General features: G+C 38.2%; 7 protein-coding genes across 7 annotated transcripts; all 7 read right to left on the bottom strand.

Annotated features, from left to right (window-relative positions):
• On the bottom strand, positions 1-1,782 carry TM35_000053550 (uncharacterized protein; the record flags this gene model as incomplete). The annotated part of the gene is made up of 1 exon (XM_029023010.1): positions 1-1,782. A coding segment is annotated over one exon (1,782 nt), but the record flags the coding sequence as incomplete, so codon positions are not given.
• A 440-nt stretch (positions 1,783-2,222) lies between these two features.
• TM35_000053540 (uncharacterized protein) lies at positions 2,223-4,835 on the bottom strand (the record flags this gene model as incomplete). Its single annotated transcript, XM_029023009.1, has 1 exon — positions 2,223-4,835. The coding sequence occupies one exon, from the start codon at positions 4,833-4,835 to the stop codon at positions 2,223-2,225; it is 2,613 nt and encodes an 870-aa protein (XP_028885824.1).
• A 1,051-nt stretch (positions 4,836-5,886) lies between these two features.
• On the bottom strand, positions 5,887-8,388 carry TM35_000053530 (WDdomain 63; the record flags this gene model as incomplete). The annotated part of the gene is made up of 1 exon (XM_029023008.1): positions 5,887-8,388. The coding sequence occupies one exon, from the start codon at positions 8,386-8,388 to the stop codon at positions 5,887-5,889; it is 2,502 nt and encodes an 833-aa protein (XP_028885823.1).
• A 1,468-nt stretch (positions 8,389-9,856) lies between these two features.
• On the bottom strand, positions 9,857-10,633 carry TM35_000053520 (putative eukaryotic translation initiation factor eIF-4E; the record flags this gene model as incomplete). The annotated part of the gene is made up of 1 exon (XM_029023007.1): positions 9,857-10,633. One exon carries the CDS (start codon positions 10,631-10,633, stop codon positions 9,857-9,859), a length of 777 nt encoding a protein of 258 aa, XP_028885822.1.
• Positions 10,634-12,635: 2,002 nt separating this feature from the next.
• On the bottom strand, positions 12,636-13,307 carry TM35_000053510 (uncharacterized protein; the record flags this gene model as incomplete). The annotated part of the gene is made up of 1 exon (XM_029023006.1): positions 12,636-13,307. One exon carries the CDS (start codon positions 13,305-13,307, stop codon positions 12,636-12,638), a length of 672 nt encoding a protein of 223 aa, XP_028885821.1.
• Positions 13,308-15,106: 1,799 nt separating this feature from the next.
• Positions 15,107-15,727, bottom strand: TM35_000053500 (uncharacterized protein; the record flags this gene model as incomplete). Its single annotated transcript, XM_029023005.1, has 1 exon — positions 15,107-15,727. One exon carries the CDS (start codon positions 15,725-15,727, stop codon positions 15,107-15,109), a length of 621 nt encoding a protein of 206 aa, XP_028885820.1.
• Positions 15,728-18,513: 2,786 nt separating this feature from the next.
• On the bottom strand, positions 18,514-20,790 carry TM35_000053490 (putative choline/carnitine O-acetyltransferase; the record flags this gene model as incomplete). The annotated part of the gene is made up of 1 exon (XM_029023004.1): positions 18,514-20,790. The coding sequence occupies one exon, from the start codon at positions 20,788-20,790 to the stop codon at positions 18,514-18,516; it is 2,277 nt and encodes a 758-aa protein (XP_028885819.1).
• Positions 20,791-20,914: the final 124 nt, after the last annotated feature.

Raw genomic sequence — 20,914 nt, 5'->3', positions numbered from 1 at the left:
TGGCGGTAATCCAGCTGGTGGTGATGGTAAATTACCAATAGCATCTGAAGAAGTATTAACCAATGGTTTTGGTGTCAATGCAGCAGTCGTCGTAGTAGTGACTGTTGGCATCACCACTGGTGGCGATGGTGGTGATAGCGGCAAGTCATTCCCTGAGAGTTCCAGGCGTGAAGGGGGAAGTGTAGACTTCCCTATTGTGTTACGGTGTATATCCGTGAAATTAGGAGATGTAACACTAAGTTTGGGGCTTGCTGATTTAACAATATCTCTACTATGAGTGATAGCGTCTGTTGAAGTCTGATTATTATTCATTGATGTGTCGTCTGCAGACATTTTCTGTGAATCCATCTGCTTAGTGGCATGCGGTGATGTCGTTTCTTCCTTAAATGGTTCTGTAAGAGAAACTTCTGGGGTAATGGTATTCACTCTTGAGAGAGAGCGTTCCTGTAATTGTTCTTTAAAGGCCTTGGAAAGCTGTTGAAAGTGCTGCAATTTACGCCCTGTTGAATGTCGTTGATGTTCTTCTTCTTCTTGCCTACGTTGTACTTCCTCAAGTGAAAGGACTGGTTCCAACAAGGCGTCAAAATCCAATAGAGCTCGCTGTGCTGGTGTGAGATATTTGTACTTTTCAAGCAGCATTTGTTCTTGTCGAAGACCCTCTTCAGTCTTATGCCGCAGAACCTCTTCTGTAAAACGAAGTTCAGTTCGTACTTTTTCCAGTTCTCTAGTTTTTTCCTTTAACTTCTTTAATAAGTAAGCCTCACGTCTCCCTGAACTCATTCCATCAGTAGTCTTTAATACAGAAGCATAAGGAATAGCAGCATCACTAGCACTATTGACATTACCACTAAGTTTACCATCCGAGCATGGTAGAAGAGATGGTTTCCGTTGATTATCTAAACTAGAGGTCATATTAGAGTTAAAGGTATCCAATTGAAGCAATGAGATATTCACTTGTTCCCCCTCCGATAGCTCTCTTCTCGTTCTATCATCGCCTTGCCTACCAATGTTAAAACTTTCTACCATTTGAGTAGGGACTCCAATAGGAGTTAAGTGCATAATAACATTACCTTGAAGCTGTTCTATTCGCCTATCGGGCGAGAGACCATTGGTGGGGTGAATAGTATCCTTCTCAGACAAAAGTGCAGTATATTTATTCACTCGTCTTGGCTTTAATACGCCTTTCTTCATTTCCCCATTATTAATACTTTGAGGCATCATTACAGATGGTGAAAGTGCAGGTGAGGGTGAAGTTAACAGACTCTCATGCGATAATGTGTTTCCACGATACTTCGATGCAATATACTGGTCCAGACGAGAAAGTGAAGATTTCTCCTCTTCTTTTATATTCTTCTCCCGCTTCTGTTGCTGCAATTGAGCATCAACAATTTGCAGGAGTGAGGTCACTTCCGCAATTGGCATACCAGCAATCTCCACTACATCACCGTTCACCATTTCCAATAGAATCACAGAAGGGAATACTGGAGTAGATTCATTACATTTATCCACTCGATTCCCTTTTTGATTGTAGATTTGCATCCATTCCGTGCCTTCTCTACCTGTACGTAATGTGAAAGAGACAACATCTCTTAACGATATTTTCTGTAAACATACTACCCTCTCTCCATTATTCGGTGGAATCGTAAAGATTAATTCATTCTCGTTTTGTTGTAGAATCATTTTACAACAAATCTGTTGATCACTGTTCGCCACATTCGTGTCCTTTTTAAAACACCTCAACACAACAGTGGTTCCCATTAAAGAGATTTCATTGTCATCCATTCTAAATCCAAAAAAAAAAAAATGAATGAATACCGATAGAGAAATATATTTGGAAATTGAGTTCACAAAAACATCAAAAAAAAAAGAGAGAGAGAGAGAAAATAAGAAAGGGTATTATTAGTTAAGAAATAACTAATACCATTTTTCCCTCACAATTATTTCATTAACGTAAAGTTTGATACCGTAAGAGTATGTAAATGAAAACGTGAAAAACAAGAGAAATAATGCAAAAGGAATTAAAGGAGTCTATATAGAAAGAAAAGTTTTTTTTTCTTTTTTTCGTTTTGTTTTTCTCTTTCTCTTCTTCTCCTTTTCTCGTACTTATCCTCCTTTTCGTTTTTTAAAGAAAAACGGCCAAAATAAAATTAAAAAAAAAAGGGGGGATTAACATATATATATATATATATATATATATATATATATATATATCCCTATAATCACTACAGTGGGCGATACGCCGGTGGTGGAGCCGGTGGTTGCTGCATGTAGAAATGTGAATTCATCACCGATTCGTAACTCGGCGGGGCATCTCCGTCTGTTGTTGGCACTGAAGAAGAAGGAGGAAAAGGAGGAGGAGGAGGAGGGGCGGATGGAGTTTCTGCAAAGGCCGCCGCCACCTCTCGTTGACGGCGTAATATTTCCGCCATTCGCTCAGCTCGATTTGGCTCCAATGACTCTTGTTGACGTTCCAGCAGTTCAATCTGTCTTCGTAGTTCCTCCTGTCGTTTTCGTGATTCCTCAATGGCATTAGCACTCGCTTGATTTTGCTGCATCTCTGCAATCTTCTTGGCGATTTGAGCATCCAGCGATTCCTTCAACCCCTCGGCTTCTAATTTACGGCAGACAGTAAAGGACTTGGCACTGGAGAGTGTGGCCTCTAAGCCGTCAAGAGCAGAGGAGCCGTAGCGAACAATATCTGAAAACTCCTGACGTAAATTACAGTAAATAGAACAGGCATTCTCTAGTCCATTACATACTTTTTGCATTTCTTCCATAACGGGATCTGAACTCTGGAGGTAGCCTAAATTATTTACAGCTGCTTCTACTTCTTGCATAACTTTATCTTCTTCTCGCATAGTTTCATTGGCTCGCTCAATAGCATCACTGATTTGTTGAGTTGCTTTATTTAATACAACATCACGTTGATTTGCTTCTACTGCAGAGAGTGCAAAGGTTACATTGTCAGACTCAATAAGTTCATTTAATTCCCGTAAACGACTATCTTGTGTTTCTTCAATATTCTGTTTACGTAGCATTAATTTCTTTAGTGTCTCAACATGACTTAACATCTTTTGACTCTGTTCACGTGCTTCATTAGTACCTACAAAGGGCATGAGGGCATCGAGATCAGACATTGGCCAATCCAAACGTGCCAAATCACGTACACTCTCATCAACGACAATCTTCGCTTTACCAAATGGTTCTACTAACCATTGTTGAAGTCCCTTCTCATGATCCTGAATGGCAGCAATAATAGAGTGATATTCTGCCACTTCATAAGCAGGACGACGTGCAGATCTCCACATTCGTTCACCATAAGCTTCAAGATAAACTGCATCTTCTTTTTGTTCAGCTTCTAGTTCTGCTTTGATTTGTTGAATCTTTTCATTAGCAGCAACCCACAACTCATCACATGTCTTTACCATTGATAACAGAGATGCTACTACACCAACAGTTGTACCACCCTCACCCTTATGAAGAGATTGAATCTTTTCTGCGAGTGGTGTAGGAACTTTTCCACGAGTTCTAGCTTCACCAGAGAGTACTTCAATCATTGCTGTTACACCAAGTTTTTGAATTAGTTCAGAAGCTTTATTACGATTTGCAGTACAAGATTTAGTACAAACAGAAACAAGATTTCTTTCCTTTTCACGCCATTTAGAAGCAATAGATGCTATATGAGCAGGAACAATACCAAAGAAAGGATCTTCTCCTCGTTTAGACTCAAATGAAGTAAAACAATGTTGTTCTGTTGCTTTTCCTAATGGACGTGGAAGACCACTAGGATCCTCTACTTCTTTAGGAACACGCATAAAGTATACAGATTCATTTGATGCAATTGCCTTTTCATGTGCCTTGTTCACATTATTAATAATACTATTTACCCATGAACGAAGATCATCATTAGATAATTTTGGAATTTTAGATAAAAAACTTTGTGCTTTATTATAGTGAGCAATGGCAATACCTACTTCATCCGCTTCTTCTCGTAAAACAGCAAGATGTAAATGAGCACGGGCATTAAATATTAATGCCATAGTTGAAAGCATTTGTTCCATTTGTGTTACCAAACTATTTTTCTTATTATTTCCAAACCATGTACTCACTTTAGTTGCACTTGCAGTCTCTTCATATTGTTTAGCACCTTCACGTGCAATTTTTGCTAACATAGTATGATTCCCTTTCATATCTTGTTCCGCCTTAAGATAAGCACAGTGATGAGTTGTGGTAAGAGAAATACGACGTAGCAAATTCAAAGACTCTGAAGTTAAATCACCTTTTATATGTTCTGGTGGAAGTCGATTTAATAATTGTTCCACCGTTTCATAATATCCGGCAGCATTTTGAAAAGATTTAAATGCATTTTTCACATCATCTACAGTTCCTCTTTGTGCTTGATGTGCGGCAACATTAGCGTAAGAAGCGGCAAGGTTGTAAATACAACATAAAAGTTCAAGATTTCCATTGTAAGATTCATTCTTATAATTATCATCAAAACTGTCTCGCCAGACAAACATCATATTTTTATGTACTTGTGCCTTATGAAGTGGGAGGTGTGCCTGAGCCATTGCGACCAATTGGCAATAAGGCTTTAATGTGTGTTCAATAAAACTTTCACTTGGAATAATTTTGCTGTCGTTACGGCATGTCTGAACAATAGTTTTGTGTAAACTATTCATCTGCTTTAATGCGGCCTCTACACTACTGGTGTTGTTACTAGAGTGATTAATACTAATAAAGTTGAGGCAAAGACACCAATCCGGTACATCTTCCTTTCCACGACGATACGGAAATGTGATGAATTTGTCAGGAAGATGTACAAGGGCAGCCATCTGTTTTTTTTTTTTTTTTTCCCCTTTTCCTTTTTGTTTTGTTTTTTCTCCCTTTCTTTCTTCTTCTTCTTGCTCTTTACTACCCTTTAAAATAAATAAATAAAAAGGGTATTCGTTCTTTTTCTTCTTATTGTTGGTATTTCTCTGATCTATCGCTTTATCTTGGCCTAAAAAAGAAAAAATATATATACCGCTTCAGAGCGTCGATACAGCTATGTGAAATGGGGCTTTGTTTTGTTTAAATTCTTTCCTATCATTCAGCAGGGAAGAGTAAATGTCAACACACAAAAACAAAGAAAAAAGAGAAGAAAACAAAAAAAGATACGATAAAAATAAATAAAATAACAACACTCCATTTCAAAAGGATTCAACAGGGTAGCTGAAAACACTTCCTTTTCTTGTTTTTTTATTTTTATTTCTTTTTTTTTATTTATTTTTTGAAAGGCAAACGATTGTAAAGAAAGAAAGAAAAAAAAAGAGTTCAACCATCACCATCATCATCATCACCACAACAATATCAAAAAAAGAAAAAAAAAGGAAATAATAATAACTGAAACGCTCTTAACAGGAAATATGTGCAACAAGGCATGCTCAGTTTGGTTTTTTTTTTCTTTCTTTCTTTTTTTTTTTTACTCTTTTACTCTCTTTTACATCATTCGTTTTTCGCGCATCATGTACATATGATTTGTGCAGTAAGAAGAAAATATAAAGAAGAAAGGAAAGCACAGGGCAAACAAACACACACACAACAGAGAAAAAGAGAAAAAAAAAAAAAAAACAGTTAAGTGAGAAACAAAGCGAATAAATTATCCAAGAATCTCTCCTAACCACTACACCACTCTATAAACCAAAAAGAAAGAAAAGAAAAGAAAGAGACACACACCTTTAATAATATTTTTCTTCGTTCTATTGATCATTTTATTAACTATAGTTGTTTCCTTTTTTCTTTTTCTCATTGTGTTCTCGCTTGTTGGATTTCTTTCCATTTCTTCTTCTTCTTCTTCCCATGCGTGTGTATGTGTGTGTGAGTGAGTGAGTGTGTGAGAAAGCTCTATATTCCATTTACCTCTCCGTTGATATTCTCATCCTCGTCCATGTCATCCATCTCCATCTCCATCATGTCAGCCTCCGGCAGTGGCTGCTCTACAATGCGGAGAAACTCCTCATCGCGATGGTGATTGTGGGCGTAAAAGTTCTCTTCATGCGGCATCATTCCAAAATGATCCAATCGCATCTCGTGTTCATCCGCCGCCGCCGTCGCCGCCGTCGTGGCCGCAATGGCGGGAAGTGACTTTCTAAACATTGTGGCGGCCGCCGCACCGTAACGATCCCGTTCTCGTTCACGCTCCGACCATCGCCAAATGTAATAGTGGACTCGCCGCACTTCCCGTTCTAACATGACCCGGAAATGTCGCTGTTCTCCACTCGGCCCGCGTGAGAGGACTCGCGGTAGTGCATACCAATGGAATGAACCCACACTAGTACCAATCGCCACATACTGTACATACATTGGTGGTAAAGTAGGGGGTGGTGGTTTAAAGGTAATAACCGTAATCGCATCTTGTACAAGTTGATGAACCAGTAAGGGTTCTCTATTTCTATCTAAGAGATCCCATATTTGTATTTTACCATCCATGGTTCCAACTACAACGACACTTACCCGTGTAGGAGACCAACACGCACATGTCACAGGGGCATCATGTTGAGGAGATGTAAATATAGGATGATTTAATCCTACACGCCAAAGTTTAAAGTGAAGATCTCCACATGATAAGTACACATCACTTATAGTAGGATGACGTTGTACTCCCGTTACAGCACCGGCATGACCTCTTGATACTTGTCGTACCACTCGAGTTTCTTCTGTATTTGCTGAAAATTCTCTTCTCTCATCAGGTGTTTGTATATTACATATAGCAACCTCACCATTTGTACTACCACAACAAACAGTATAGGAAGGTGCCTCATTAGATTGTAAACCATCCACGTGAAAACAATATCCCATTAAATCTCCAGCGTTTCCTGGTTTAGACATTTGAAATTTTAATAGTGGAACCCATGGAAATTCTTCACCTCCCACACGACCTTGATGTTTCATTTTTCGAAGTTTATCCGCCGGGAGATGTTCAGCACGAATATCCCATACACACATATAACCATCATCACTTAAAGAGATAAATTGACGACCTTCTTGAGTGACAACTTGTTTTCCATCAAATCCACATTCTAAACCATTTGGCATCCATTGAATTGCATGAACAGGACGTCTATGAGAAAGTTCAACACGAGATGATTGTATAGGTTGAAGACGTGGTACAAGTGCATCTCCATCTCTTTCTACACTTAATCCTTTAACACTTGGTGCCATAGGTGGTATATCTTTAGATCCAGTTTCAGGTCTAAAACTTTCAACAGATTCTGGTACTTGTTCTTTCATAGAATTACCAGCTGTAGCAATATCATTGTTAACACTACTATTAGCACTAACAGTTGTTGCAGTTATTTGATTTAAATCCCATAAAAATAATTGACCATTCATCGCACCACCTACTATAAGGTTTGGTTTAAGAGGATTAAAACACATTACTTGTATCTCTACAGGTGCTTCAAGTAAAGCTCGAGGATGCATAGGATCTGCAAAATCCCAAACAAGATTTACACAAGTTTCACATCGTTTTTCTGCTTCCATACGTTGATCAAAGTTATAACGCGCTATAGAAGAAATACATACATAATCATCCTTTGGTTTTGAACTTCTCCAACTAATAGAAGAAACTCGAAGATCTTTCATAGTTGTGTGTGTATAATTACCCCTTTCAATAAGAACAGCATCATCACGAGATCCCACAATCGCATCATCTTCTGTAAGTAAAGAAAAATCATCTTTATAAATTGGAACTTCATGATTCTGTAAAAGACAATGAAGAGTACGGGGAAGTACTTTATCAAAGAAAGCTGTTAATTCTGGTGCCATTTTACCTGGTGGAAGAGAACCACGAATACACGCATCTACAAGTGTGGGTTCCGCCTGTACAGCAGCATCCACTTTCCGTGCAAATAATGTCTGTGAAGTACTATTTACAAGAGGTACTATTGCTTGTACCCCAATATCCACTTCACTTCTCGCCACTTCATACATTGTGTTTACCGTTCCACGTAGATCACGACTATCTTCACTGGCTTCTTTTGTTAAATAACTTGTGTGTACCATTCGTTGGTGAATGAGAACATCTCTTCGTACCTCAAATGCTACACGTACTTGTGCCCGCTTCTTCACATCATCTCCGTTTTCTTCCATAATTTCCTTCTCACTTCCGAGACTTTCCCACGTGCCCTTTGGAATATAAGTGCGCAGTTCATCTGCAAGAACTGCCAACTCATCCGATATCCAATCCGTCGCACACCCGCTCGTACATTTTTCAGGTTTGTTGCTATCTTTTCCAAAGACTGTGCCACCACTGGTGTTATTTTGCGCACTTTCATCCAGTGAAGGCATTTGCTCAGAATTTATTGTGGCCGTATTTTCATTGGTTGCCTGCGTAGCGAGAGGCATTTTCTTTTCTTTGCTTGTTTGTTTGTTTGTTTTTCTCTTTCTCTACTGTAATCTTATATTCTTCTCACCCTATAGTTATTTCACCTATTTGAAAATGGGTGTTGTGCTTTTCTGCAACCCTCCCCTCTTGCTTCTGCTTCAATGTTTCCACTTAGTATATGTGGATACACAGTTGCAGGTGTGCAATGAAGAAGAGAAGCAAAAAAAAAAAAGGAGAAAAGAAGAATATAGAGAAAAAAAACAAGGAAACCATATAAAGAAAAGAAAAGAAAAAAACAATAAGGATAACAATTCAAACCTTTAACAGCTCTTCTTCTGGCTTTTGGTTTCCTTTTTTTCCTGCACTCGTTGTGTTCATGATGAAAGAGAAAGAAAGGGAAAACAATCGAGGTGAGTGGTACAAAGCATAGGGGCATATCATCCCTCTTAGGCTTTATATCCCAGAAACAAAAAAAGGAAAAAAAAAAGAAAGAAGCGGTACACTACCAATAATAAAAGCAACAACAACAACATCAACAACAAAAATAACAATAATAACAGAAAGAATAGGAAGAAACAGAAATATAACGTCGAGGTAAAAATAAAATAAAAATAAAAAGATGTTAGTCGCTTGTATTGTGCTTGTATGTGTTTGCACGTGCATGCGTGAGGAGAGGATTGCAAAACCATAATTATTTTTTTTTTTTTTGTATAGACATACATACACAGTGATAATATTAGTACAGCACAGAACAAAGGGAAAGAAGTTCCTTTCCTTTCTCTATTATCTTCTTCCCCATCCCTACCAGAATTCGGCTAATCATCATTTTTCACAGTCACACATACCCACAGAGCAGGCCTACTTTCTTTTTTTATCCATCCAAATGTGTATACATATATAGAAAAAAAGAAAGAATGGCAAACTTTTTTTTTTTGATTTTGTTATTTTCTTTGATGATAGTTTTTTTTTTTTTTTTCCTCTCCCCTCCCCTTTGTTTCTTTTTCTCTTTTCTTTTTTGGTTTTTTTTTTTTTTTAATCATTTTCCTCTCTCTTTCATTCTCTCTCTTTCTTTCTCTATTTCCTCCTTCTTCCATTATTGTGAAACTCACATTTTCTCTTTCTGCTTATTGTTTTTTTTTTACTGGGTTTCCCTTCTTCTTTGTGTTGTTGTTGTTTTGCCTCCCTCAGCTTCACTTTTTCTCTTTTTCCTTTATTTTTGGTAGTGACTGCTCGCATCTTTAATTCCTTTATGTTCCCTTCATGAATTTATCCTTCCTTCTTCCTTCCATTTCCCCTCCCCCTCCTTTCAACTTTCTTTGTTTTCTTCTTCTTGAGATCACAATAATGCCCTCAGAGCCCATCTCATTTACCCCCACTACCCATTTCAGGACTTTCCTCCCCCTGGCTCTGCTGCCTCTGTTCTTCTTCCTCGTCTTCGTCGTCTTCTTCTTACTGCTGCTACTGCTGCTGTTGCTGACTGAATGTATATTACGATTTCCCGCTAACGTGTGGAGTAAAGATGAAACGCGCGCGGGACGGCAGTCCCAGTTCCTTTACTAGTTGCCTCTCAATGCGCGAAATCGCCTCAGTGGCGGTGGCATCACGCAACCACAATGCCAGGCGGTTTTGGTACTTGCGTTTTGAGAGCACCACGCCCATAATGTGCTCGCCGCCTACATCGTCGTCAAGGTACTCGCCAACCATTGCCATGAGCGCATTTTCCCAAATGGTGTCCAGCTCAGGGCTCTTCTCGACATCCTGTTCTTCCTTCTTTGACTTTTCCTGTGAACTGGCACTATTGTTGTTGGCGCCGTCTCCAGTAACAGTACCATTTGTGTTGGCAGTTTCCACTTTTTTACCGACGGCGGCGCCACCAAAGATCTTTCCGTCAAAACTCAACCACAACTTACCACCTCCCTTGTTGCTGGGATCTTCCCACATTGGCTTCACACCTTCGCGAAAGAAATGATACTGCGCAGACACACGGAGAACATGTGGTGGCTTACAGTAGTGCAGCATCGTAAAGAAGTCCTCCACAGTTCGCACCGTCATCACCTCAACAAGGGAATGCTCCCATCTCTGACTGTCGTACGTTGATACGGAGTCGTACCACAGCGTCCATGGACGATTTAGCGGATGCTTACTCACCCCCTTGTCCACACTTTGAACAGCTACCACCTGCTTGGATTCCGTACTGTGGTGTGCCTCAGTACTCTTAGCTGATCCAGCATTAACTCCAGACTCCTTCGACTTTGTGTCAGACATTAATGGTGACTTCTCACCAAGTTCAGCCCATGTATATATAAGAATAACAATAAAAACAGAGGGGGTGAGGGGGTGAAGGGGAAACGTACCCAGAGAAAGAGAGAGAAAACAAGAAAGAGAAGAAAAACAAAAAAAAAAAAACAGTTTATATACAAATACAAAAATAACATTCTGGCAAGAATATGTTGATTTGTAATATATGTGCTAAAATATAACAAACAAAAAAAAATCCTTAAAGAAAAAAACACACAGACAGACATATATATATGCATATGTATATGCGCTTGTACGCCCACGCATCGTTACAAGAAGAAACAATAGGAGGAAGAACCATTGCGTCAAGACCCTTTGCGTACAGAAGAAGTGGGGTCGTATTTCTCTTCTATTTTTATCTTGTAATTCTCTTAGCCCATTTTTCAGGTTTCATTCCCTGATAAGATCTCTCATTTACAAAAGCATAAAAACAGAGCAAGAGGAAAGCTCTTGACTATTGCCCTTAATGAAGTAAACACATTTAAGAGCAAAGTCCCAACTAATTCCTCACCTGAGGAATAGGTACAACAAGAAAGAAAATAAAGAGAAACAACAAAAAAAAGAGAGAAAACGAAAGAAAAAAAAAAAAGAACTCGCAGCCCATCACTCCAATTTTTTTTTTTTTTTTTGGTTTCACCCCTTCTTTCCTTTCAACTGTACCTGTAACCCCAACTATTCCGTCTGTGTGCATTTCGGGTCTGACAGTAATTGCTCTCACACTCTCTCATTGATACAGACGTACAGACGTGCCCACACAAATACACACATATATACGCACGCTTGTATGAGGAAGGAAGAAAAAAAAAAAAAAAAAACACGCACACGCACACGCACAAAAAGCATAAAAAGAGGGAAAAGGCAAGGAAAATCTGATATTGATGGGGCAAAGAAAAAGAAAAAGAATAAAATGGTTATTCTCTATTCTGTTTGCATAGGTGTATCTGTAGCTTTATTACTTCAAACACATCAGTAATCATTATCACTCGCCTCGTCCTATTACATGGAGGAAATTCTCTTCAGAACGTTATTTGTTCTTTAATTAATGTTCTGTCTTCTATACACGTTGTTTCTTTCTCTCCAACTATCTTTCACTGATTTGACCATCATCTGCTATTTGGGATTCCTTTCCACAATCTGGTGTATCACCTTTTCTTTGATTTTCTTCTTTCTTATGACCATATTACACACAGAAAGAAGGAGGGATTCATTCCCTTTCCTACGTAAGTGTCTCCCCTTTTTTTTCCCCCTTTCTCTTGTTGTTTTTGATTCTTTCTTTTTTTTTCTTTTTTCTTCCTTTTCAGTTGATCGTGTGATGTCTTCATTCTTCTATTTCTTTCTTTCTGTCATGAAAGGGGTTCACACAGATGACTCCAGAGGAACATTTTATCTAATTCAGACCTGTTCTTCCAAGTGTTTTTTTTTCTTTTTTTTTTTTTTTCTTGGGTCGTACTCCAATACTTTTGCTTTCATTTCCCTGACCACTCTTCCCCTGTTTTTCTTTTCCGCTTTCCGACACTGCCTTCCCATCCAATCTGACAGCCGTTGTTACTATACGCATACACAAACACCAATACACTTGCCGGGCCTCTTTTTTTTTTTCTTTTTTTTTTTTTTTTCATCACTTCCTCAAGACCCTCCGCGGAGAAGGAGAAGAAATTAGTTGATATTTTGTTCCTTTTCTTTTTCCTTTTTAAAAAATCAATCTCGCTGGGGCAGGAATACTTTTCTTTTCTTTTTTTTTTCATTATATATTTTTTTCTTTTCACATTTCAGCTCTTTCCGTCTCCCTTTCGCTCGTTGTTTCTTTCCTTTTTCTTCGTTTGTTTGTTTGTTTGTTTTTTTTTTTTCGCAAAGAATCATCAGCCTAGAAGAGTAAATAATTCTCTCTCAGCCGCTTCCTTGTACTTTCGTACTCCCGGTTGGAACCCCACAAAAACACACGAAGAGATTACAGACAGAGTCCCCGTGATCATTTCGTCTCACTATCACTGGTATTAGGGCGGCGTCTGTCCCGTCTTTTATTTCCCCCTTTTCGCTGATTATGTCTGTCTCCCTCACCTGCTGCATTTGTATTTATTCCACCCGCCGCATTGTTGGCATTAACAGCACTCCCCGTACCGGATGTATTAGATGTGATTGTATTTGCATTTTTTGATGCTCCTTCTTCAGATCTCCATTTACGGTTATCATCCATATTGTTGTTATCATGATTGCGGTGGCCAGAAGACCCAGAGCGATCATCATTTCGGAATCTCCCATTACCACGATGTCTGCCACCACCATAACCACCACGTGATGAATAACGCATTCCATTTCCATTTGTGTTGTTTGCAGCGGCGTCCCTATAATCGTTAAAGCGGCGTCGGTCGTGCATGTAAACATCAGAGAAGCCGCCACCTCCCCTGCCGCGGTGGTGGTGCTGGTGGTGTTGCATCTGATGATGATGATGTGAGTGGTGCTGGTGGTGATCACGCGGGCCGCCGCCTCTAAACGACGAGGGCGCCCCACCACCGCCTTGATGAGATGCGTACATGTCGTTTCCCAACATTTTTGTGAGGCGCTGGTGAAGTGTGGCGAGTGCGTGGGGCTCCAGCACGTGCGCCATGGTGATAATGGCTTCCACAAGTTCTGTTTGGTGCATGATTATGGATTTTGGATTTCTTGTTTTTTTTTTTGTTGTTTATCTATATATATATATATATATATATGTATATAGTATCTTTCGTTTCCTCAATAGTTTCTTCTAATTGTTTGTTTCTTTATTTTTCACGCCCTCGTTCTCTGATTTCCCCCCGTCTTTCTTTCCCTGTTTTCTTTTATTGGTTGTTGTTCTTGTTGTTTTCTTTGTTTTATATTTGCTCGGTGTTTGCTTCTTCTTTTCTGATCTGTCAAATAACGATCTATGTATCCTCAAATTATTAAGAACATACGTCGCGTTGAAAAACAAAAAAAATAGTAAAAAAAAAAAAAATGAGAAAAAAAAAAACATAATCAAATGGACATAACAACAAAACCACAGAATCTAAAACAAATAAATTAATATTAGTATTGTAATATAATACTTCTAAGTGTGTATTAACGATTGATAATATGTATATATAGAGGGAGAGAGAGCGATTGATAGAGAGGAAAAAAAAAAAAAAAATGGGTGCATGTCATTCCCCCCTTTTTTTTTTCTTTTTCTCTCAGTCTCTTTCCTTCAGTTGCTAATACGTCCTCATCTACAACCCAAACCGCCTACACTGCCTTTCTACACCGTTGAAGAGGTATGAATACCATTTTTTTGTGATCTACCTTCTCTTTACGTGATATATATATATATATATATATATCAGTAATGAAAGAAAAGACAGATACATTAACGGCTGTATGAACACATAAGTACAAATGCCAGAAACACTTGTCATTCTTTTTTTGTTGTTGTTTTGTATCCCCCTCTTTTATTAACATACTGGCGTGACAAATATGTGTAGAAAGACAAAGCAAACAGAATTTACGCTACAATTGTAATATTCCTACTATTCGCTTCATTGGTGACCTACTGTTTCTTCTCTTCTTTTTTTTTTCTTTTATGCCTTAACTACTTCATTCTCTTTTCTTTTTTTTTTCAACCGCTGTCTGCTTAATTGCCGCTTCTGCTGATGAAAGTTCTAACTATACTAGTGATGATCATCGTGGTGGCTCCATACATAGCGGTGTGGGTCAAAGATGAGATCGCGTGCGTTATACTTGATCTGCATTGCTGGATATTCACCCCACCAGAAACCAATAGAAAAAATAAAAAACATCCAACATGGATCACGGTTGAACTGCGCGAAACGACGTGGAACAAATCCGCCGAGCAACATCACGTCCTTTTTTGTACTGTTGTTGTTATTATTCTTTTTTTTCTCTCTTTCCCCCGCTATACTCTATTTAAATATACCCTTCTGTTTTTGGTTCTGTTGGTATTACTTTGTTAGAGTATCTCACCTCTTGTTAGGCCCTCCCTTTACTTAAATTTGTGTGTTTGTTTTGTTATCATAATGAGGAAGAAGGAAGAAAAAAAATAATAATAATATAAAAATTAGATTACAGTGAAAAACAGAGTTGTAATTATAAAGAGAAAAAAAAAAAAACAGGCATCATATATACTGTTTTATAGGCCACACGTGTGTGTGTTCATTTAAACTGAAGAAAAAGAAAAAAAAAAAATAGATGTATGTGAAGAAATCTATGTCTTTACAGTACAAACATAGTATATAAAGAAGAATGGGAAAACGAAAGAAAGAAAAAAAAAGAATGTGATCCCACTTCACACTTGATCCTTTACTATTACTTTTTTTTTTATTAATTATTTTATTCGTTCTCCTTTTCTTTTTCACCTGTTTTTTAGTGTGAACCTCTTTTTTTCCCTTTTTTGTTTCTCATTTCTTCTCCTATTGTTTTTTTTTTTCTTTTTTACTTCATTGGATTCATCACCAGCCGCATCAACATCCCCTCTTCATTCTTTCCTACCTGCACCACAAAGTTCACACTTCCCACCTCCCTATCATTGCCATTCTGTTTCCCATCACTCTCATCATCATGATGATCAGACGCCGTCGTATCAAAGAGTGCGAGGCGCAGAAGACTTACTTGTAAAAGAAACGTCTCCGGCACAACAGACAATACATCTATGGTATGAAGATATACTTCCAACTCATATAACTCTCCTGGCAGTAATGCAGCCCCGTTGAGAATGGGAGTGTGCCGCAGAAATGATGCGGAATCTTTAGCAGTGGCTGTCGTTGAGGATGTTGAGAAACAGGAAGGAGAAGCCGATGGTGTCGCTAAGGATGTTGATATTGATGTTGATGGTAGTGGTAGTGAAAAGAGAGATGATGAAGAAGTGAGAAGCGGCACGGCAGCTCGTTTATACGCAATATCCGCCTCATACACCACACGCCACTGCGGTGCCTGCACAGTTCTTCCCACACTGTACTGAAGCCGAATATGCAGTGGGGCCGTCAATGGGGCGGAGGAGCCCTCGGCCTGATCCACGGTGAGAGTCCTCACCTCAATCAATGGCTTCTGCTCCATTGACGCTAGTAAAGTCTTCCTACACTAAAATAACGATAGGAATTTAATTCAATAATAAAAAAAAGAAAAAGGGGGAAAAAATGTATTTGAGAATAAATAAAATAAATAAATAAATAAGATTCATCTATTCATTATACAGATGTATTTAAATCCACCATAATGTAAAAGGATGGTGGCTGGGAAGAAACAAGATAATGAAGTGAATCGTTACAGAGAAAGAATTAAAGGAAGAAGGTCATATGTCTCTGACACGTTCTTAAGAAATTTTAGGATTCAAAGAAGAAAAAAAAAAAAGAAAAGAAAAGAATACTACATGGAAATTACATAGGAAACAATAATAGCAACATCCCCACCCCTATTAGCAAGAATAAGAACAGGGGGCAGCATATGTGGCATATAGCGTAAGACTCTTCATACAGAATAAGGAATATCACAGTCTCCAGATAGTCTCCTTCCTTTTCCCTATATATTCATCCTTTCCCCCCTTTTTTTTTTCTTTCTTCCTCCCTCCCTTTCTTTTCTTCTCTTACACACATAATAAACCAAAACACACACAGATACGCACACACACACACACTTACACGGAGATTCCACTTCTACACACCCGCGAAGAGCAAAGCTCCGGTCCGGCGCTCGCAGTGACGAATGACATAAGCGATGGAGACGGCGGCGGCGGCGGCGCCGAGAAATCGATGGAAATTCGTCCAAAACTGCGCGTGTGCCTCCGCGTCTGGGAGTGGCTTTGGGCCCTGCATGCCGGGGAACATCATTCTTCACAGAGAAACAGCAATGGAGAGGCACAAACAATAATCTAAAAGAAAGAAAAAAGAGAAAAAGAAAAAGAGAAGGAAAAAGAACGTAACAGTAGCAAAATAAGAAGAAAAATAACAACAGGAAAGGGCAAAAGGAACAAACAAAAATAAAAGAAAAAGAAACAGAGAAACCACAAATGAAACACACACATAATGACTACTCAAATTAATGAGAGAGAGAGAGAGAAAGAATGGGCGGCAAACGCACAGTGTACAGCCGTTAAAATCAGCAAAGTGACTTATTGGGATAATAATGGTATTCAATCGTCATGAGAGAATCACGTCAAAGGAGCATACCAGTGTACAGCATCATGTGAAAATGGTCAATGGGAGAGATGGGAACAGTCAAAATAGCAACAAAAGCAACAATAGAAACAGATGAAACACACACATAATGACTACTCAAATTAATGAGAGAGAGAGAGAGAGAAAGAATGGGCGGCAAACGCACAGTGTACAGCCGTTAAAATCAGCAAAGTGACTTATTGGGATAATAATGGTATTCAATCGTCATGTGAGAATCACGTCAAAGGAGCATACCAGTGTACAGCATCATGTGAAAACGGACAATGGGAGAGATGGGAACAGGCAAAGTACATATACTGATATCTCTATACCCATATATTAGAGACATATACATATACATAGATGTTATTATTTCATTTTTCCCTTTGTTTATTTTCTTCTTGAACAGATCTCTTCTAAAAGAACAGAGAAAAAGAAATTCAAAGAGAAAAAAAAACAGGAGAATACAAGAGAGTCCAACCAGAAAAAAAAAGAATAATATGGATCCCAAAGACAGTATCTAATGTACTAAAAGAGTACAATCCCAGAGGGCATCTTATTAACGAAAACAAGTCGCTATCAACAAAAAAAGAGATGAAATTAACCCCCAAAAGAAAAACCCCAAATTAAAAAAAAAACAAGTGAAACCCAAAGATGGGATATAAACAAGTTATTTTTCGAATCATACTCAATATAATGGTTTCGATTTTTTTTTTTTTTTGATATATATATATATATATATAGACGGTCGTTTCATAATAATCGTTTCCTTTGCTGAAGGACAAATTGTCCCCCACACACCAATAAAAAAAAGTCAAATATACAGATGCTTATACGCATGTAGTATACCTTTTACGGGAGACAGGATAAATAGATGCATGCATGCATGGAAAAGAGAGGATGAACATATAAGGATCATACGTAGGGATATGTAAATATAAGCGTTGAATCAAAAACATGAAATCGATGGGGGAAAAAAATAAACAAAGATTAAAATATGAGTTATGAATCGACTTGCAGTGTCAGTGAAACTCATTGCACTGTACTAAATATAAGTATTACCCCTATTCTTACAAAAAGAAGGGGAAACACTTAAGTAGGACAAGAATCAAACCACTGTTCACAAGAAGTGTCATTCAGTCATTTTATATATATATTTTTTTTTTCTATCCCTATTTCATTTTTTTTTTTTCATTCGTGTCACTCTTTTATCTGATACATATACATATATGTATATATATTTTTCTTCACAACTTGATCCAATTTCTTTTCATACCTCAAAATGTTCATCCCTCCCTTTTTCTTCTTTTAAAATACGGAATAGCGTGAAAGTGCCACGTGAGCCCATTCAACCAATATAAATATAAATAAAAACGAAAAAAAAAGGAAAAAAAAAAAAAAAATCGAAGCTACCATCCCAAAGAAACACCCGCTTGCAGATCAACCATATAGACATACCCATACCTTTACCCACAGATAAAATTATAGAAGGAAAAAAAAAGAAAAAAAAAAAAGAGAGGGTTATCAATATAGGAAGAGTAAATGGCAAAGAAGAAATTGTCTTTCTTCTTGTTTTTACCTCTAGTTCTTCTTTAATAATCTATATTTTTCCTTTCTCTTTCGTAATAATTTTTACACACAAAGAGAGTGAGAGAAAGACAGTTACTTCATGTACTTCTTCTTCAGGCATTACAAAATATTACTCACACCCTCTGAGGAACATCCACTTGTGACGTCCGCAGAGGATTCGTTACTCCCACTCTCTTCCATAGTGTGTGCGAGTTCTCGTAGACTTTCCTTCGCATATCGCTGGTATAAGAACCCGTCTTGTTGTGTATATTCAAAATCATTCAAACCAAAAGGATGTGAAAAGACCAACGTGTGGCCATTTGCACGTTCACCAATTTTTTCGCTTTGAACAATAGACTCCAAATGCATAAGTGAAGAATGTAACATAGATGCAAATACAGAAGAAGAGGTAAAAGGATGTGTGTACTTGGAAGTGATAACAAAATCCATACTGTTTCCTTTAATCATATACCCAATACCAAAACCTGATCCAACAACAGGTCCAAATCCAAATGCATCCAATGCACTACTTCCGCAGTGGGATGTAGACATTAGCCAAGTTGCACTCCGCTGGAAACATGTATTTGTAAAGATATCAGGAAGTGGAATACCATGCATACGTCCCATAACTCGAAGTCCATATAAGTGACGATCCACACCAAGACCTTTCTTTGCAAGTTTCATATAATTTGTATGAGCATCCAATGCTGTACGTAAAAGATCTCGTTGATTTGGTACATAAGATCCCACACGCTTTGAAAAAACAGGATCCGCTGCGGCGTGACAGAAATCCCAAACAGCTCGAGTTGCACTTCGCACACATTCCGTTCGTCCATGCGAAAAAGTACGTGTACTCGCCGCCTCATAAGTAGCACAGTTTCTTCCAAAAAGTCTGTAAAAAGTCAGTTGAAGAGCCACTTGTACAAATGCGTCAGGTGACATTCCATTTTTTTTAATAGCAATACCACCAAATGGTTGAAAATGTAATACATGTGTCTCATTGCTCTGAATTAAAACCTTAAAATCTGCAAAAGCGGCATTCATTAACTTATCAAGACCATTATCAATAGACCAATTTAACTCTGATATCATTTTAAGGGTGAGTGATGTCATTTTTTTATTTTGCATCAATTCTTCCAGATCTTTATCAGTTATATATCTTTCACAATCTCGTCTGTACATAAAGTCTGCCACGTGCAATGTTGTCCCACCATCTGCTACGGAATGTTCCCAGTTAATACCAGCACTCCCATCACGAGTTACAATAATATTATGACGATCAAACCAGCGATTAGTGCCTGGGCCATGTAAGAACAGTCGTGCTGCCTCATCTGGAGAAGTTACTTCTACAGCATCAAGGCAAAGACAAATAATCGCTGATTGAATTGCTTGCAGAACTTCACCATTTCCCAAAGCTTTCAAACGCTCTCGAGCGTGAAACCAGTCTGTACGATCTAATGTTGTAAAAAGACCAATGGGAGCTCCTGGTTCTTTACGTGAAGTGACAATATTTTCAATATGCTTAAGTGCAAGTGCTATTTCATTCACACTATACTGTGTCCCATCATCATGTAATACCTGTATTTTAAAGTAACGATTTCGAATAATAATAATACAATGTTTAGGATCTGTAGCCACAAATTCTGCAAACTTTGATTTTTTTTCATCACTCGTTAAGGCTCTTGTAGAGTAGCAAACTTTACGATCACGATGTAAACCAGGAACACGTGCAGTAGAAAAGACATATCTATATTGACTCATGCAAACAGGTGAATCCCGCTCAAACTCTTTTTCCACTGTACCATTAAGAATAGAAAGATAATACTCTGTGGCAGCATGTAGAAGACTTGCAGCTCGCCCAACCTGAGAAACACGTTCTATTCCACCTTTCTGTTGTGGATGGGGCTGCAATTGGAAGAAGTAATTCACATTTACAGGTATGGGATCACGTGTACAGAGGTAAGAATCATCCCAGAACTCTTCAAGCCAACTTGGTTGATCACATGACTGATCCCATTTTACTAGTAGACTGTGTAGTAGTTCACCTGTACCACCAGGGCGTAGAAACTCTTCTACTGCTTTAGATGCGTAGAAATATTCCTCTGATGAAGCAATAGCTTGAATAGACTTTAGATATAATTCGCAGGTGTCTCGCAATGGTGGAATAGGCAAACGTGGAAGAGATGCCTGATGTTCTTCAAAACTGATCAAGTGAGCGTTACTTGGTCGTTCACCAGTGTCAGTTTCCCCATTCACACTGAGTACTTCTTTCTGAAAGCGAAAGGTTTCCATAGTTCTTACAGGACTACTCGTGTGGCGCTCCTTCACCTCAAATGCTGAATCCAATTCCCAAAACTTTTGGGCGTTTGCAGAACTTAAAAGTGTCATTGTTGTCATTTTGTTTTTTTTTTTTTTTTTTTTTGCTTTTACCCTTCTTCTTCCTTCCCTATTTTTGTTATCGTATATTAAACAACCCAAATCGTAGAAGGAAACAAACAAACAAAGAAAAAAAAAAAAAAAA

The sequence above is a fragment of the Trypanosoma theileri genome, assembly GCF_002087225.1.
Source record: "Trypanosoma theileri isolate Edinburgh chromosome Unknown TM35_Tth_5_V1, whole genome shotgun sequence".
NCBI lineage: Eukaryota > Euglenozoa > Kinetoplastea > Trypanosomatida > Trypanosomatidae > Trypanosoma > Trypanosoma theileri.
The sequence above is the reverse complement of the archived record's forward strand: the minus strand, read 5'-3'. Positions and strand labels throughout refer to the sequence as shown.